This window comes from Petromyzon marinus, assembly GCF_048934315.1.
Source record: "Petromyzon marinus isolate PM22_M1 ecotype Great Lakes invasive population chromosome 80 unlocalized genomic scaffold, UKy_Petmar_22M1.pri1.0 chr80_unloc.2, whole genome shotgun sequence".
NCBI classification, from domain to species: domain Eukaryota; kingdom Metazoa; phylum Chordata; class Hyperoartia; order Petromyzontiformes; family Petromyzontidae; genus Petromyzon; species Petromyzon marinus.
The window spans coordinates 822,115-838,196 of record NW_027422630.1 but is presented as its reverse complement, the minus strand read 5'-3'; the positions used below and the strand labels follow the sequence as shown (position 1 = coordinate 838,196).

General features: G+C 53.0%; 2 protein-coding genes across 2 annotated transcripts in view; both read right to left on the bottom strand.

Moving 5' to 3' along the window:
- Positions 1–1,756: 1,756 nt before the first annotated feature.
- On the bottom strand, positions 1,757–9,688 carry LOC142908334 (troponin T, slow skeletal muscle-like). The gene is made up of 4 exons (XM_076058893.1): positions 9,447–9,688; positions 5,996–6,056; positions 2,302–2,418; positions 1,757–1,890 (listed from the first exon to the last, which is right to left on the bottom strand). The coding sequence occupies exons 1-4, from the start codon at positions 9,659–9,661 to the stop codon at positions 1,798–1,800; spliced, it is 486 nt and encodes a 161-aa protein (XP_075915008.1). The 5' UTR covers positions 9,662–9,688; the 3' UTR covers positions 1,757–1,797.
- Positions 9,689–9,846: 158 nt separating this feature from the next.
- The window catches only part of LOC142908341 (uncharacterized), a 17,131-nt gene continuing 10,895 nt past the window's right edge, over positions 9,847–16,082 (bottom strand). The window contains exons 4-5 of the mRNA XM_076058899.1: positions 11,849–16,082; positions 9,847–9,928 (exon numbers count right to left, since the gene is read on the bottom strand). The exon at positions 11,849–16,082 is cut by the window's right edge and continues 2,607 nt beyond it. The gene's annotated coding sequence lies outside the window, so the exon portion shown is untranslated. The remainder of the gene's footprint in view (positions 9,929–11,848) is intronic.

Genomic DNA, 16,082 nt, shown 5'->3' with positions numbered 1-16,082 from the left:
TCTTAATGATCGTGAGCAGAGGGTCAGGTACTCCAAAAGCACGAAGAACAACCCAGAGCCCAGGCCTACTGATGGTATCATAGGCCTTGACCAGGTCAATAAAGCAAAGATATAGGTCTTGCTGGAATTCCCTACACCTCTGCTGTAGCAGACGGATAGAAAATATGGCATCTGTGCAGGACCGCCCTTTCCTGAAACCGCATTGGGGTTCCGCAAGCCTCTCCTCAGCGTGCCTGGAAACGTGATGTTGAATAATCCTTGCCAGGACCTTTCCCGGCACACTGAGGAGTGAGATGCCCCTGTAGTTGTTACAGTCTGTGCGGTCCCCCTTCTTAAAAAGGGGGAACACCAGGGCATTCTTCCAATCCTGCGGAACCCGTCCAGTGGTCCAGACTGTTGTTATGATGTCATAAAGGGCAGTCTGTGCACAAACGCCACCATCCCTCACCATTTCGCTTGGGAGATCATCTCTGGCCGCTGCCTTTCCTGGTCTCAGACTCCGGACCGCCTTCAGTACTTTCTCAACAGATGGCACCTCAGCCAGCCATTCACAGGGGGTGATTTCTTCCAATATTTGAGGCACCGCAGCCTCAGCAGGGTCATCCTCACTTTGTGCCACGATGTTTTCCTGGCTGAGGGATTTTCCCTCCTGCAGGACCTCACAGAAATGCTCAGCAAATCTGCAAACCTGTTCCTGGGGGTCAGAGATTGGATCACCGTTTTTTCCCCTAATGATGGTAATAGGTGTGGCGCTGCAGGTTACTTTTTTAATGGAGTTAAATAGAGATTTGTGATCGCGGGCCACTGAGGCAGACTCCATCTCCTCAGCAACCCGCGACCACCACCCATCCTTGCAGCGCCTCACGGCTCTCCGAACCTCCGAGCGAAGGCTGCAGTAAGCCTCCTCATTCTCTGACGTGGGATTCTGTAGCCGATGACAGTAGGCCTGTCACTTTTTCTCAACCATCGTGAACACCTCCTCTGTCAGCCAGGGTCTCTGGGGAGGTCTGGACCGCGTACCCAAAGCAGCCATTGCAGCTGCATTAATCACAGTCCTAAACCTCGCCCATTTACCCTCGACATCAGGAGGAGTCGGGGACGATGCCAATCCCAGCCGCAAGCGATGATGAAATTCTCGCTTGCAACTTTCATCAGATAACTGAGACCAGACCACCTTAGGTTGGAATGGGGTCCTGGGTGTACACCCACCACCGGAGTGGAAGAATGGCAGGCGCATCTTACAGAAAACTAGTTGATGGTCAGAGGGCAGATCAGCTCCACGGTAGGTCCTGGTGTCAAGGACATGGGCTCGCATCTGCTGGTCCGTCACTATGTAGTCCAGCAGATGTTCTTGCTTGGACCCGGCATGCATCCATGATGTTGTGTGGATGTGCCGATGCCGGAACAGCGTGTTGGTAATTACAAGCCCATGGGCTGCACAAAAATCTAGTAGCCTCCTACCGTTGTTATTGAGCTGATCTGGCCCATGCCCTCCAATCACTCCAGACCAGGTGCCAGCATCATGACCAACTCGGGCATTGAAGTCGCCCAACATGATGACTCTATCCCGAGGGGCCACTTTAGCCAGCACCTGTGACAGGAGGTCATAGAAGGCATCTGACTCATCGGCTTTGCCTGCATCCCTCCACAGATGTTCATCTTCGGTGGGGGCATAAGTAACCACGACCACCACACACACACACACAGACACACACACAGACACACACACAGACACACACACAGACACGCACAAACACAGACACGCACACACGCTACACGCGTGTGCGTGGTGCCAGGCTAGGTGCACCTCACCGCCATCCTTGTCTGCCGCTCCTTCTCTGCCTCGGCGCGGATTCTCTGCTGCTCGGAGCGCTCTGCACGGCGCTTCTCCTGCAGCAACATCATCAGCATCATCATCAGCATCATCATCAGCACCATCATCAGCACCATCATCATCATCAGCATCATCATCATCAGCAGCAGCAGCATCATCAGCAGCATCATCATCAGCACCATCATCATCATCAGCATCATCAGCAGCAGCATCATCAGCAGCATCATTAGCATCATGAGTGAGTGGGTGAGTGAGTGGGTGGGTGAGTGAGTGGGTGAGTGAGTGGGTGGGTGAGTGAGTGGGTAGGTGAGTGAGTGAGTGGTGGATGAGTGAGTGGGTGGGTGAGTGGGTGGGTGAGTGAGTGAGTGGGTGAGTGAGTGAGTGGGTGGGTGAGTGAGTGAGTGGGTGAGTGAGTGAGTGAGTAGGTGAGTGAGTGGGTGAGTGAGTCGGGTGGTGGAGGGCCTCACGATTCGCCCCTTGAGCGCCACGAGGTCTTCCTCCTCCTTCTTGCGCTTCTCGAAGTGCGCCTCGATCAGCGTCTGCAGCTCCAGGAAGTCTTTCTCAAGACGCTTGCGGTGGATGTCCTGGCGGGGAGTGGTGGCACAGCGGTTAGCGCCTCGGTGGGTGAGTGAGTGGGTGAGTGGGCGAGTGGGTGAGTGAGTGGGTGAGTGAGTGGGTGAGTGAGTGGGTGGGTGAGTGAGTTAGTGAGTGAGTGAGTGGGTGAGTGGGCGAGTGGGTGAGTGGGTGAGTGAGTCAGTGAGTGGGTGAGTGAGTGGGTGAGTGAGTGAGTGGGTGAGTGAGTGAGTGGGTGAGTGAGTGGGTGAGTGGGTGAGTGGGCGAGTGGGTGAGTGGGTGAGTGGGCGAGTGCGTGAGTGGGTGAGTGAGTCGGTGAGTGGGTGAGTGGGTGAGTGAGTGAGTGGGTGAGTGAGTCAGTGATTGGGTGAGTGAGTGGGTGGGTGAGTGAGTGGGTGAGTGGGTGAGTGGGTTAGTGAGTGGGTGAGTGGGTGAGTGGGTGGGTGAGTGGGTGAGTGAGTGAGTGGGTGAGTGAGTGGGTGAGTGAGTGAGTGAGTGGGAGAGTGAGTGGGTGAGTGAGTGGGTGAGTAAGTGGGTGGGCGAGTGGGTGAGTGAGTGGGTGAGTGAGTGAGTGGGTGAGTGAGTGAGTGGATGGGAGAGTGCGTGGGTGAGTGAGTGGGTGAGTGAGTGAGTGGGAGAGTGAGTGGGTGAGTGAGTGGGTGAGTGAGTGGGTGAGTGAGTCGGTGGGTGAGTGAGTGATTGAGTGGGTGGGTGAGTGAGTGATTGAGTGGGTGAGTGGGTGAGTGAGTGAGTGGGTGATTGAGTGGGTGGGTGAGTGGGTGAGTGGGTGGGTGAGTGAGTAGGTGAGTGGGTGAGTGAGTAGGTGAGTGAGTAGGTGAGTGAGTGAGTGGGTGAGTGAGTGAGTAGGTGAGTGAGTAGGTGAGTGAGTGAGTAGGTGAGTAAGTAGGTGAGTGGGTGAGTGAGTAGGTGAGTGAGTAGGTGAGTGAGTGAGTAAGTAGGTGAGTGAGTGAGTAGGTGAGTGAGTGAGTAGGTGAGTAAGTAGGTGAGTGAGTGAGTAGGTGAGTGAGTGGGTGAGTGAGTGAGTGAGTAGGTGAGTGAGTGAGTGAGTAGGTGAGTGAGTGAGTGAGTACGTGAGTGAGTAGGTGAGTGAGTGAGTAGGTGAGTGAGTGAGTAGGTTAGTGAGTGAGTAGGTGAGTGAGTGAGTGAGTAGGTGAGTGAGTAGGTGAATGAGTGAGTGAGTAGGTGAGTGAGTAGGTGAGTGAGTGAGTGAGTGAGTAAGTAGGTGAGTGAGTGAGTAGGTGAGTGAGTGAGTAGGTGAGTAGGTGAGTAAGTAGGTGAGTGAGTGAGTAGGTGAGTGAGTGGGTGAGTGAGTGAGTGAGTAGGTGAGTGAGTGAGTGAGTACGTGAGTGAGTAGGTGAGTGAGTGAGTAGGTGAGTGAGTGAGTAGGTTAGTGAGTGAGTAGGTGAATGAGTGAGTGAGTAGGTGAGTGAGTGAGTAGGTGAGTAAGTGAGTAGTGAGTGGGTGAGTGAGTAGGTGAGTGAGTGAGTGAGTAGGTGAGTGGGTGAGTGAGTAGGTGAGTGAGTGAGTGAGTAGGTGAGTGAGTGAGTGAGTAGGTGAGTGAGTGAGTAGGTGAGTGAGTGAGTGAGTAGGTGAGTGAGTGAGTGGGTAGGTGAGTGAGTGGGTGGGTGGGAGAGTGAGTGGGTGAGTGAGTGGGTGAGTAAGTGAGTGGGTGAGTGAGTGGGAGAGTGAGTGGGAGAGTGAGTGGGTGAGTGAGTGGGTGAGTGAGTGAGTAGGTGAGTGAGTGGGTAAGTGAGTGGGAGAGTGAGTGAGTGGGTGAGTGAGTGAGTAAGTAGGTGAGTGAGTGGGTGAGTGAGTGGGTGAGTGAGTGAGTAAGTAGGTGAGTGAGTAGGCGAGTGAGTAGGCGAGTGAGTGAGTAGGTGAGTGAGTGGGTGACTGAGTGAGTAGGCGAGTGAGTGAGTGGGTGAGTGAGTGAGTGGGTGGGTGAGTGAGTAGGTGAGTGAGTGAGTGGTTGGGTGAGTGAGTGAGTGGGTGGGTGGGTGAATGGACGAGTGAGTGAGTGGGTGAGTGAGTGAGTGAGTAGGTGAGTGAGTGAGTGAGTACGTGAGTGAGTAGGTGAGTGAGTGAGTAGGTGAGTGAGTGAGTAGGTTAGTGAGTGAGTAGGTGAATGAGTGAGTGAGTAGGTGAGTGAGTGAGTAGGTGAGTAAGTGAGTAGTGAGTGGGTGAGTGAGTAGGTGAGTGAGTGAGTGAGTAGGTGAGTGGGTGAGTGAGTAGGTGAGTGAGTGAGTGAGTGAGTAGGTGAGTGAGTGAGTGAGTAGGTGAGTGAGTGAGTAGGTGAGTGAGTGAGTGAGTAGGTGAGTGAGTGAGTGGGTAGGTGAGTGAGTGGGTGGGTGGGAGAGTGAGTGGGAGAGTGAGTGGGTGAGTGAGTGGGTGAGTGAGTGAGTAGGTGAGTGAGTGGGTAAGTGAGTGGGAGAGTGAGTGAGTGGGTGAGTGAGTGAGTAAGTAGGTGAGTGAGTGGGTGAGTGAGTGGGTGAGTGAGTGAGTAAGTAGGTGAGTGAGTAGGCGAGTGAGTAGGCGAGTGAGTGAGTAGGTGAGTGAGTGGGTGACTGAGTGAGTAGGCGAGTGAGTGAGTGGGTGAGTGAGTGAGTGGGTGGGTGGGTGAGTGAGTAGGTGAGTGAGTGAGTGGTTGGGTGAGTGAGTGAGTGGGTGGGTGGGTGAATGGACGAGTGAGTGAGTGGGTGAGTGAGTGGGTGAGTGAGTAGGTGAGTGGGTGAGTGAGTAGGTGAGTGAGTAGGTGAGTGAGTGAGTGAGTGGGTGAGTGAGTAGGTGAGTAAGTAGGTGAGTGAGTGAGTGAGTAGGTGAGTGAGTGAGTGAGTAGGTGAGTGAGTGAGTAGGTGAGTGAGTAGGTGAGTGAGTGAGTGAGTAGGTGAGTAAGTAAGTAGTGAGTGGGTGAGTGAGTAGGTGAGTGAGTGAGTAGGTGAGTGAGTAGGTGAGTGGGTGAGTGAGTAGGTGAGTGAGTGAGTGAGTAGGTGAGTGAGTAAGTGAGTGAGTGAGTGAGTAGGTGAGTAGGTGAGTAAGTAGGTGAGTGAGTAGGTGAGTGAGTGAGTAGGTGAGTAGGTGAGTGAGTAAGTAGGTGAGTGAGTGAGTAGGTGAGTGAGTGAGTGGGTGAGTAAGTAGGTGAGTGGGTAAGTGAGTGAGTGAGTGGGTGGGTGAGTGAGTGGGTGAGTGAGTGAGTGAGTGTGTGAGTGATAGAGTGAGTGGGTGAGTGAGTGAGTGAGTAGGTGAGTGAGTGAGTAAGTGAGTAGGTGAGTGAGTAAGTAGGTGAGTGAGTGAGTAGGTGAGTGAGTGAGTGGGTGAGTATGTAGGTGAGTGGGTGAGTGAGTGAGTGAGTGGGTGGGTGAGTGGGTGAGTGAGTGAGTGGGTGAGTGAGTGGGTGGGTGAGTGAGTGGGTGAGTGAGTGAGTGGGTGAGTGAGTGAGTGATAGAGTGAGTGAGTGATAGAGTGAGTGGGTGAGTGAGTGAGTGAGTAGGTGAGTGAGTGAGTTGGTGAGTGAGTAGGTGAGTGAGTGAGTGATAGAGTGTGTGAGTGAGTGAGTGGTTGTGTACTGACATCAAAATCGACTTTCTCTCCCTCCGGGATTTTTGGAGCAGCGATTTGAGGAACAGCAAACCTAGAGATGGAATCATCATCAGCATCATCATCAGCATCATCATCATCAGCATCATCATCAGCATCATCATCAGCATCATCAGCAGCAGCATCATCATCAGCATCACCATCATCAAAAGCAGCATCATCATAAACATCATCATCATCAAGAGCAGGATCTGGAACTCTGTGTGGCTGGGAGGTGTTGACTGTGGGTCTCTATGGGTGTCTATGAGTCTCTATGGGTGTCTATGAGTCTCTATGGGTGTCTATGAGTCTCTATGGGTGTCTATGAGTCTCTGTGGGTGCCTATGAGTCTCTGTGGGTGCCAATGAGTCTCTGTGGGTCTCTATGGGTGTCTATGAGTCTCTGTGGGTCTCTATGGGTGTCTATGGGTCTCTGTGGGTCTCTGTGGGTGTCTATGAGTCTCTGTGGGTCTATGGGTGTCTGTGAGTGTCTATGGGTGTCTGTGGGTGTCTATGGGTGTCTATGAGTCTCTGTGGGTCTGTGGGTGTCTATGAGTCTCTGTGGATGTCTATGAGTCTCTGTGGGTGTCTATGAGTGTCTATGGGTGTCTATGAGTCTCTATGGGTGTCTATGAGTCTCTGTGGGTCTATGAGTCTCTATGGGTGTCTATGAGTCTCTGTGGGTCTATGAGTCTCTATGGGTGTCTATGAGTCTCTGTGGGTCTATGAGTCTCTGTGGGTGTCTATGAGTCTCTGTGGGTGTCTATGAGTCTCTGTGGGTGTCTATGAGTCTCTGTGGGTGTCTATGAGTCTCTGTGGGTCTGTGGGTGTCTATGAGTCTCTGTGGGTGTCTATGAGTCTCTGTGGGTCTGTGGGTGTCTATGAGTCTCTATGGGTGTCTATGAGTCTCTGTGCGTCTGTGGGTGTCTATGAGTCTCTATGGGTGTCTATGAGTCTCTGTGCGTCTGTGGGTGTCTATGAGTCTCTATGGGTGTCTATGAGTCTCTGTGGGTCTGTGGGTGTCTATGAGTCTCTATGGGTGTCTATAAGTCTCTGTGGGTCTGTGGGTGTCTATGAGTTTCTATGGGTGTCTATGGGTGTCTATGGGTGTCTGTGGGTGTCTATGGGTGTCTATGGGTCTCTATGGGTGTCTATGAGTCTCTGTGGGTGTCTATGAGTCTCTGTGGGTTTCTATGAGTCTCTGTGGGTGTCTATGGGTGTCTATGGGTGTCTGTGGGTGTCTATGGGTGTCTATGGGTCTCTATGGGTGTCTATGAGTCTCTATGGGTGTCTATGAGTCTCTGTGGGTTTCTATGAGTCTCTGTGGGTGTCTATGGGTGTCTATGAGTCTCTATGGGTGTCTATGAGTCTCTATGGGTGTCTATGAGTCTCTGTGGGTGTCTATGAGTCTCTGTGGGTGTCTATGGGTGTCTATGAGTCTCTATGGGTGTCTATGAGTCTCTGTGGGTCTCTATGGGTTTCTATGAGTCTCTGTGGGTCTCTATGGGTGTCTATGAGTCTCTGTGGGTGTCTATGAGTCTCTATGGGTGTCTATGAGTCTCTGTGGGTGTCTATGCGTCTCTATGGGTGTCTATGAGTCTCTATGGGTGTCTATGAGTCTCTATGGGTGTCTATGAGTCTCTATGGGTGTCTATGAGTCTCTATAGGTGTCTATGAGTCTCTGTGGGTGTCTATGAGTCTCTGTTGGTCTGTGGGTGTCTATGAGTCTCTATGGGTGTCTATGAGTCTCTGTGGGTGTCTATGAGTCTCTGTGGGTGTGTATGAGTCTCTGTGGGTGTCTATGGGTGTCTATGAGTCTCTATGGGTGTCTATGAGTCTCTATGGGTGTCTATGAGTCTCTGTGGGTGTCTATGAGTCTCTGTGGGTGTCTATGGGTATCTATGAGTCTCTATGGGTGTCTATGAGTCTCTGTGGGTCTCTATGGGTGTCTATGAGTCTCTGTGGGTCTCTATGGGTGTCTATGAGTCTCTATGGGTGTCTATGAGTCTCTGTGGGTGTCTATGAGTCTCTGTGGGTCTATGGATGTCTATGAGTCTCTGTGGGTGTCTATGGGTGTCTATGAGTCTCTGTGAGTCTCGATGGGTGTCTATGAGTCTCTGTGGGTCTATGGGTGTCTATGAGTCTCTGTGGGTCTCTATGAGTCTCTGTGGGTCTCTATAGGTTTCTATGGGTGTCTATGAGTCTCTGTGGGTCTCTGTGGGTGTCTATGAGTCTCTGTGGGTCTATGGGTGTCTATAGTCTCTATGGGTGTCTATGAGTCTCTGTGGGTCTCTATGGGTGTCTATGAGTCTCTGTGGGTCTGTGGGTGTCTATGAGTCTCTGTGGGTCTCTATGGGTGTCTATGAGTCTCTGTGGGTCTATGGGTGTCTATGAGTCTCTGTGGGTGTCTATGAGTCTCTATGGGTGTCTATGAGTCTCTATGGGTGTCTATGAGTCTCTATGCGTGTCTATGAGTCTCTATGGGTGTCTATGAGTCTCTATGGGTGTCTATGAGTCTCTGTGGGTGTCTATGAGTCTCTGTGGGTCTATGGATGTCTATGAGTCTCTGTGGGTGTCTATGGGTGTCTATGAGTCTCTGTGAGTCTCGATGGGTGTCTATGAGTCTCTGTGGGTCTCTATGAGTCTCTGTGGGTCTCTATAGGTCTCTATGGGTGTCCATGAGTCTCTGTGGGTCTCTGTGGGTGTCTATGAGTCTCTGTGGGTCTATGGGTGTCTTTGAGTCTCTGTGGGTCTCTATGGGTGTCTATGAGTCTCTGTGGGTTTCTATGGTTGTCTATGCGTCTCTGTGGGTCTCTATGGGTCTCTATGGGTGTCTATGGGTCTCTGTGGGTCTCTATGAGTCTCTGTGGGTCTATGGGTGTCTTTGAGTCTCTGTGGGTCTCTATGGGTGTCTATGAGTCTCTGTGGGTCTCTATGGGTGTCTATGAGTCTCTTTGGGTCTCCATGGGTGTCTATGGGTGTCTATGAGTCTCCGTGGGTCTCCATGGGTGTCTATGGGTGTCTATGAATCTCTGTGGGTCTCTATGAGTCTATGGGTGTCTATAAGTCTGTGTGGGTCTCTATGGGTCTATGGATGTCTATTAGTCTCTATGAATCTCTGTGGGTCTCTATGAGTCTCTGTGGGTCTCGATGGGTGGCTATGAGTCTCTGTGGGTCTCTATGAGTCTCTGTGGTTCTCTATGAGTCTCTGTGGGTCTCGATGGGTGGCTATGAGTCTCTGTGGTTCTCTATGAGTCTCTGTGGGTCTCGATGGGTGGCTATGAGTCTCTGTGGGTCTCTATGAGTCTCTGTGGGTCTCGATGGGTGTCTCTGAGTCTCTGTGGGTCTCTATGAGTCTCTGTGGGTCTATGAGTCTCTGTGGGTCTCTGTGGGTCTCTATAAGTCTCTGTGCGGCCTTACTCGCTGCTAAAAAAAGCACCACTCACTTTTGCTTCGGCTTTTCCTCCTCTTCATCACCGCCATCACCATCCCCACCATCACCATCATCACCACCGCCATCATCACCATCACCACCATCACCATCGCCAATGTTATCACCCCAGCAGAATCGCACACATTGGCGGTCACAGAATATTGACGAGCTCATGAACATCAATGAGGCCACGCATATCAAACAAACCATAAACATCAACAAACTCATGAATATTCATGAGCTCATGAATATTCATGAGCTCATGAATATCAGTGACCTCATTAATATTTATTTAGTGGGCACGGTCAAAGGCGTTCCCCCCCTACCCCCCCTAGACCCCCCCCCTACCCCCACCCCCCTTAGACCCCCCCCTACCCCCACCCCCCACTAACCCCTCCCCCCACCCCCCCTACCCCCCACCCCCCACGTGGTGCTCCCTGACTGCTGCTGCTGGGGCAAGCGCGAGGCAGCGGCGACTCTGACCTGCAGGTCGCCCTGTGGGAGGGGGGGGGGGGGCACGGAGGGGGGGGGGCGAGGGGGGGGTCAGAGGTCATGGGCACTGAGACAGCTTTTCCTATTTATCGCTGGCAACAATCACAATCAAGCACTCTGTGTGAGGAAGGGCTTCTGTCTGCATTGACCACAAGCACTGTGGGTAATGCAGACACAATTCCTTGTTGCTGATGATGATGCTGCTGCTGATGCTGATGCTGCTGCTGATGATGGTGATCATGATGATGCTGATGATGATGATGCTACTGCTGCTGATGCTGCTTATGATGCTGCTGCTGATGGTGATGATGCTGCTGCTGATGATGCTGATGATGCTGATGGTGATGCTGCTGTTAATGATGTTGCTGCTGATGATGATGATGCTGATGGTGATGATGATGTTGCTGACGATGCTGATGCTGCTGCTGATGGTGATGATGATGATGATGCTGCTGTTGATGATGATGCTTATGGTGATGATGCTGATGATGATGATGCTGATGGTGATGATGCTGCTGCTGATGATGATGCTGATGGTGATGCTGCTGCTGATGATGATGATGATGCTGATAATGATGTTGCTGCTGATGGCTCTTACCGCCCTAATTGGCTAAAAAAATGCCAAAAAACAAAAATACCAAAAAAATATATATCTACAGACGAACACCAGGATAGGTGAGTTGGTGAGTGAGTGGGTGGGTGGGTGAGTGAGTGGGTGGGTGGGTGAGTTGGTGAGTGAGTGAGTGGGTAAGTGGGTGGGTAGGTGAATGGATTGGTGGGTCAGTGGGTGGGTGAGTGAGTAGGTGAGTGAGTGAGTAAGTGGGTGGGTAGGTGAATGGATGGGTGGGTGAGTGGGTGGGTGAGTGAGTAGGTGAGTGAGTAAGTCGGTAGGTAGGTGAATGGATGGGTGGGTGAGTGGGTGGGTGAGTGAGTGAGTCAGTGGGTGGGTAGGTGAATGGATGGGTGGGTGAGTGGGTGGGTGAGTAAGTAGGTGAGTGAGTGAGTAAGTGGGTGGGTAGGTGAATGGATGGGTGGGTGAGTGGGTGGGTGAGTGAGTAGGTGAGTGAGTGAGTAAGTGGGTGGGTAGGTGAATGGATGGGTGGGTGAGTGGGTGGGTGAGTGAGTAGGTGAGTGAGTGAGTAAGTGGGTGGGTAGGTGAATGGATGGGTGGGTGAGTGATTGAGTAGGTGAGTGAGTGAGTGGGTGAGTGGGTGAGTGAGTAGGTGAGTGAGTGAGTAAGTGGGTGGGGTCGTTGAGTGGATGGGTGGGTGAGTGGGTCGGTGGGTGGGTGAGTGGGTCGAAAAAGCTATCAGGAGAGGCTGGAAAATTTCACTCACCCACCCATTCACTCACTCACCCACTCACCCATACACGTGTTTGTGTCTGTGTGTGTCTGTGTGTGTCTGTGGGTGTGTGTGTGTGTCTGTGTATATCTGACTGTGGGTGTGTGTCTGTGGGTGTGTGTGTGTGTCTGTGGGTTTGTGTCTGTGGGTGTGTATGTGTGTGTCTGAGGGTGTGTATGTCTGTGGGTGTGTCTGTGTGTGTGTGTCTCTCGGTGTGTGTCTGTGTGTGTGTCTGTGTGTGTCTGTCTGTGGGTGTGTGTGTGTCTGTGTGTGTCTGTGGGTGTGTGTGTGTCTGTGGGTTTGTGTCTGTGGGTGTGTCTGTGTGTGTCTCTCGGTGTGTGTCTGTGTGTGTGTGTCTGTGTGTGTCTCTCTGTGGGTGTGTGTGTGTCTGTGTGTGTCTGTGGGTGTGTGTGTGTCTGTGTGTGTCTGTGTGTGTCTGTGGGTGTGTATGTGTGTGTCTGTGGGTGTGTGTATGTATGTGTGTGTCTCTCGGTGTGTGTCTGTGTGTGTGTGTCTGTGTGTGTCTGTGGGTGTGTGTGTGTCTGTGTGTGTGTCTGTGGGTGTGTGAGTATTCAATCACCATCTTCTGCTGAACACGAGGGTTTGCATAGTTGGAGTCAGCGATCCAGGGTTGACACAGCGAGGCATCACAACATAACAACAACATCACAACAACATCATCAACAACATAATCAACATTATGATCGTCAACATCATAAACATCATCATCAACAACATCATCATCAACATCATCAACATCATCAACATTGTGATCATCAATAACATCATCATCAACATCATCATCAACAACATCATCATCAACATCATCAAAACACCCAGACCCAGTGTTGAACCCAGGTTGTTAGGGTCTCTAACAGGGCCATAGTGAACCCCCTGAGAGACACAGAGAGACACCCAGACCCAGTGTTGAACCCAGGTTCTCAGGGTCTCTGACAGGCCCATAGTGAACCCCCTGAGAGACACAGAGACACCCAGACCCAGTGTTGAACCCAGGTTCTCAGGGTCTCTGACAGGCCCATAGTGAACCCCCTGAGAGACACAGAGACACCCAGACCCAGTGTTGAACCCAGGTTCTCAGGGTCTCTGACAGGGCCATAGTGAACCCCCTGAGACACACAGAGACACCCAGACCCAGTGTTGAACCCAGGTTGTTAGGGTCTCTGACAGGGCCATAGTGAACCCCCTGAGAGAGACACAGAGACACCCAGACCCAGTGTTGAACCCAGGTTCTCAGGGTCTCTGACAGGGCCATAGTGAACCCCCTGAGAGAGACACAGAGACACCCAGACCCAGTGTTGAACCCAGGTTCTCAGGGTCTCTGACAGAGCCATAGTGAACCCCCTGAGAGAGACACAGAGACACCCAGACCCAGTGTTGAACCCAGGTTGTTAGGGTCTCTGACAGGGCCATAGTGAACCCCCTGAGACACACAGAGACACCCAGACCCAGTGTTGAACCCAGGTTCTCAGGGTCTCTGACAGGGCCATAGTGAACCCCCTGAGAGAGACACAGAGACGCCCAGACCCAGTGTTGAACCCAGGTTCTCAGGGTCTCTGACAGGGCCATAGTGAACCCCCTGAGAGACACGGAGACACCCAGACCCAGTGTTGAACCCAGGTTCTCAGGGTCTCTGACAGGGCCATAGTGAACCCCCTGAGAGAGACACAGAGACACCCAGACCCAGTGTTGAACCCAGGTTCTCAGGGTCTCTGACAGGGCCATAGTGAACCCCCTGAGAGAGACACAGAGACACCCAGACCCAGTGTTGAACCCAGGTTGTTAGGGTCTCTAACAGGGCCATAGTGAACCCCCTGAGAGACACAGAGACACCCAGACCCAGTGTTGAACCCAGGTTGTTAGGGTCTCTGACAGGGCCACAGTGAACCCCCTGAGAGAGACACAGAGACACCCAGACCCAGTGTTGAACCCAGGTTGTTAGGGTCTCTGACAGGGCCACAGTGAACCCCCTGAGAGAGACACAGAGACACCCAGACCCAGTGTTGAACCCAGGTTCTCAGGGTCTCTGACAGGGCCATAGTGAACCCCCTGAGAGACACAGAGAGACACCCAGACCCAGTGTTGAACCCAGGTTGTTAGGGTCTCACCTTCATCTTCCTCCACTTCACCTGGGACTTCAGGTGCAGATTCATCATCTTGCTCGGCTGTGGATCGAGATGGTCGATTAATCGATCGCCAATAAACGATTTATCGTGGATCGATCGAGAACCGATAACCAATTGACGATTGATCACAATCGATCTTTACTAATCGGATGTTGGATCGAGACGTCGATTGATAGATAATTGATAGAGGAGTAATGGGTAACACATGGATAATTAATAATTGATTAATCGTAATCGATCGTTGACAATAGGTTAATTAACAAAACGTCAATATAATCGATTCGTCGATCATCCACAATCGATTATTGCTCGACAGCGAGTGGAGGAATAATCGATTATTCAGGGAACTATCGATTGAAATATTCGATTAATCAATAATGATTACGTAGTTTCTTAATCGATAGAGAAAAATTGATCAGTCAATCCAGGGCACCTGGGTACGTGTTGTACACCTAGCCTGGCACAGCAGGCAATCCATGGCCCCTGCAGGGTCTATCACGTGACCTCCTCCTGCACCTAGCCTGGCACTGCAGGCAACCCATGGCCCCTGCTGGGTCTGTCACGTGATCTCCTCATGCACCTAGCCTGGCACAGCAGGCAATCCATGGCACGTGCAGGGTCTGTCCCGTGACCTCCTCATGCACCTAGCCTGGTACAGCAGTCAACCCACGGCGCCTGCAGGATCTGTCACGTGACCTCCTCCTGCACCTAGCCTGGCACAGCAGTCAACCCGTGTCACCTCCTGGATCTGTCACGTGACCGCCTCCTGCACCTAGCCTGGCACAGCAGTCAACCCACGGCGCCTGCAGGATCTGTCACGTGACCTCCTCCTGCACCTAGCCTGGCACAGCAGGCAACCCATGGCCCCTGCTGGGTCTGTCACGTGATCTCCTCCTGCACGTAGCCTGGCACAGCAATCACCCCATGGCACCTGCTGGGTCTGTCACGTGACCTCCTACTCCTGCACCTAGCCTGGCACAGCAGGCAACCCGTGTCACCTCCTGGGTCTGTCACGTGACCGCCTCCTGCACCTAGCCTGGCACAGGAGCCCTGCCAGAGGCTACCTGGGGGAGCTTTGTCTGTGTCTCTCAGCACTTGCCCCTACAGCCCTGCCAGAGGCTACCTGCGGGAGCTTTGTCTGTGTCTCTCAGCACTTGCCCCTACAGCCCTGCTAGAGGCTACCTGGGGGAGCTTTGTCTGTGTCTCTCAGCACTTGCCCCTACAGCCCTGCTAGAGGCTACCTGGGGGAGCTTTGTCTGTGTGTCTCAGCACTTGCCCCTACTGCCCTGCCAGAGGCTACCTAGGGGAGCTTTGTCTGTGTCACAGCACTTGCCCCTACAGCCCTGCCAGAGGCTACCTGGGGGAGCTTTGTCTGTGTGTCTCAGCACTTGCCCCTACTGCCCTGCCAGAGACTACCTGGGGGAGCTTTGTCTGTGCCTCTCAGCACTTGCCCCTACAGCCCTGCCAGAGGCTACCTGAGGGAGCTTTGTCTGTGTCTTTCAGCACTTGCCCCTACAGCCCTGCCAGAGGCTACCTGGGGGAGCTTTGTCTGTGTCTCTCAGCACTTGCCCCTACAGCCCTGCTAGAGGCTACCTGGGGGACCTTTGTCTGAGTCTCTCAGCACTTGCCCCCGAGAGGCTCTGCACTAAGAAAGCCAATCAACATTCCTGTGTTGGGCTAAATTTACCCACCACTACCACTCTCACCACCACCATCACCACCACCACCGCCATCACCACCACCATCACCACCACCACCACCCACTCCACATTCCCGAGTGGACGGCGAACAAACACTCCAGCAAGGTGACATTCCACGGCTGAGTGGATCTAGGGGCGAGACGGTGCCGAGTGCAAGGGTGGTGGTGGTGGTGGGGGTGGAGAGGTCAAGTGAAGGTCACAGCACCCCCTGGGATACAGAGACAAAGCTCCCCCAGGTAGCCCTCTAAGCAGGGCTGTAGGGGCAAGTGCTGAGAGACACAGACAAAGCTCCCCCAGGTAGCCCTCTAAGCAGGGCTGTAGGGGCAAGTGCTGAGAGACACAGACAAAGCTCCCCCAGGTAGCCTCTGGCAGGGCAGTAGGGGCAAGTGGTGAGAGACACAGACAAAGCTCCCCTAGGTAGCCTCTAGCAGGGCTGTAGGGGCAAGTGCTGAGACACAGACAAAGCTCCCCCAGGTAGCCTCTGGCAGGGCAGTAGGGGCAAGTGGTGAGAGACACAGACAAAGGTCCCCCAGGTAGCCTCTGGCAGGGCTGTAGGGGCAAGTGCTGAGAGACACAGACAAAGCTCCCCCAGGTAGCCTCTGGCAGGGCTGTAGGGGCAAGTGCTGAGAGACAGACAAAGCTCTCCCAGGTAGCCTCTGGCAGAGCAGTAGGGGCAAGTGCTGAGACACAGACAAAGCTCCCCCAGGTAGCCTCTGGCAGGGCTGTAGGGGCAAGTGCTGTTAGTAGCAGCAGCACCGGGAACTGGGTGGCCAGCACCACGCCCGGCCGCCTTTGTCTCTCCCCCAGTGCTAGCGATGTTCACTACACACAGCACCAGACACTCATTTGAGGCTGAGTCGACCTAGGGGAGGCCCACGACCGGTCCAGATAATCGTCACCTGGGGTGTTGGCTGTGAGCCGGAATCGAACTTGGGTCGCCGGATTTGTAGCGCAGCATAGCGCTAACCAC

What these genes read in the sequence shown, in the direction of transcription:
- LOC142908334 (XM_076058893.1), bottom strand. Translation starts at nt 9,661, where the DNA reads ATGAGTTTGTTGATGTTTATGGTTTGTTTGATATGCGTGGCCTCATTG. An exon ending in GAGGAAAAGCCGAAGCAAAA is followed by an intron (nt 6,057 to 9,446) that starts GTGAGTGGTGCT and finishes TTCCATCTCTAG; the next exon opens with GTTTGCTGTTCCTCAAATCG. An exon ending in GAGAGAAAGTCGATTTTGAT is followed by an intron (nt 2,419 to 5,995) that starts GTCAGTACACAA and finishes ACTCCCCGCCAG; the next exon opens with GACATCCACCGCAAGCGTCT.